Genomic DNA, 1,716 nt, shown 5'->3' on the forward strand with positions numbered 1-1,716 from the left:
TTACCCCGACTATACCCCCACCCCACCCAAGTCTTCCTCAATCTTCTTCTTCTGCAAATTGCTTCCATTTAAATCGCTCAGGGGCACTTTGTCCTATCTGTTATCCTGCACGTGACTCGCATGTCCACACCAACACAGTCTCCTCTTCTGCATTTCACATCTGGTTTCTCATTTCTCACACCTAGTTTTTCTCTAAATTCATTTGTGCTTCATTGTTGATGACACCTGCAACAAGACCTTACTAACCCTCATTTGCATTTTTCCACCCTTCGTATACACCCATTGCTTACACCCTTCATATGCACCCAATATCTCACTTCTATGTAAAACCATGTTGCGTGTGTTGGCACTCCGTCGCTTACGACGTCGAGGGTTCCAGTTGATCCGATCAACGGAACAGCCTGCTCGTGAAATTAACGTGCAAGTGGCTGAGCACTCCACAGACACGTGTACCCTCAACATAGTTCTTGGGGATATTCAGCGTGACACAGTGTGACAAGGCTGACCCTTTGAATTACAGGCACAACAGAAACATGAACAAACACACACGCATATATACATACATACATACATACACACATACATGCTCAAACACACATATATATACATACATACACGCACATACATACTCAGACACACACACATACATATATACACACACACACAAACATATACATACATACATACACAGATACATACATACATACATCCATACTCAGACACACACAACACACACGTATACATATATATATATATATACACATGCACACATATACATAAATACATACACACCCACACACACACTATATTTTTCGTATGTTGTTTCACTGTTGTTATGTTTCCCGTTCCAACAGAGCTGATTGGCTATTGAAATTCCTGTACAGATCGTCCTCTATGCAGTTCCAAATCGCCGGCTTGATGCCTGTCAAACTGACGCACCATTGTATGCACAATATTGATTTAAGTGATGTGGTGAGTTTCATTCATTGTTTGCAATACCATGTATATATTGTTGTTGTTGTTGATGAACCCTTTAGTGTTTTAAACTGGCTGTATCAGGCCCAGATATTCTATTTGTTTTACGTTCAAGCTGGCTAGATCCAGCCTCTCATACTTACCCTACAATGTCATTCTAAAAGTAAGCAATCGCATTACTGGTGTTAGACTATATTGGCCCAAATTGGTGGTCTTTCCCCTGGATAAACATTAGTAGTGTGGAGAGGGGCTATCCGCATGCATAGCCAACTTAAAGTAAGAAAAAACAGGAAAAATAATCCAGAATCCTTGTCCAGTACCGGATTGATCCCACAATCTAATCAGTTTGTCTCCCACTACTGCTTGACAGCCAGTGTTGGTTTGTTTATGTCCCTGTAGTTTAGTGGTGCAGTTAAAAGAGACTGATAGAATAAGTATTGAACTTAATAATTACTTAGGTTGCTTTGTGTGACTATGCCCTTCAAGATGGTTTGCCCAATATGGCTGCAATCCAATGACTGAAAGATGATAAAAGATATATAGACACTCATTTGAAAATACACACACACGCACACACACACATACACACACACACACACATACACACACACACACTTGTTATGCAATTTATAAATAAATTTCTGATCAAAAGTTAATTTCTCCCTTCTGTGTTTTTTTTTTCTTTTTTCTCTTTTGAAAAGGTCAAAGGTCATTTGGATTACATGAAGAAATTAGATAATG

The 1,716-nt window shown here is 39.4% G+C and overlaps 1 protein-coding gene across 1 annotated transcript in view; it reads left to right on the forward strand.

Moving 5' to 3' along the window:
* The window catches only part of LOC106879683 (transmembrane and coiled-coil domain-containing protein 4), a gene marked incomplete at its 3' end in the record, with an annotated part of 35,646 nt that extends 33,934 nt beyond the window's left edge, over nt 1–1,712 (forward strand). The window contains exons 13-14 of the mRNA XM_052976640.1: nt 855–972; nt 1,677–1,712. Of these exons, the coding sequence (XP_052832600.1) occupies nt 855–972; nt 1,677–1,712 (154 nt within the window). The remainder of the gene's footprint in view (nt 1–854; nt 973–1,676) is intronic.
* Nucleotides 1,713–1,716: the final 4 nt, after the last annotated feature.

This window comes from Octopus bimaculoides, chromosome 25 (assembly GCF_001194135.2).
Source record: "Octopus bimaculoides isolate UCB-OBI-ISO-001 chromosome 25, ASM119413v2, whole genome shotgun sequence".
Lineage (NCBI taxonomy): Eukaryota > Metazoa > Mollusca > Cephalopoda > Octopoda > Octopodidae > Octopus > Octopus bimaculoides.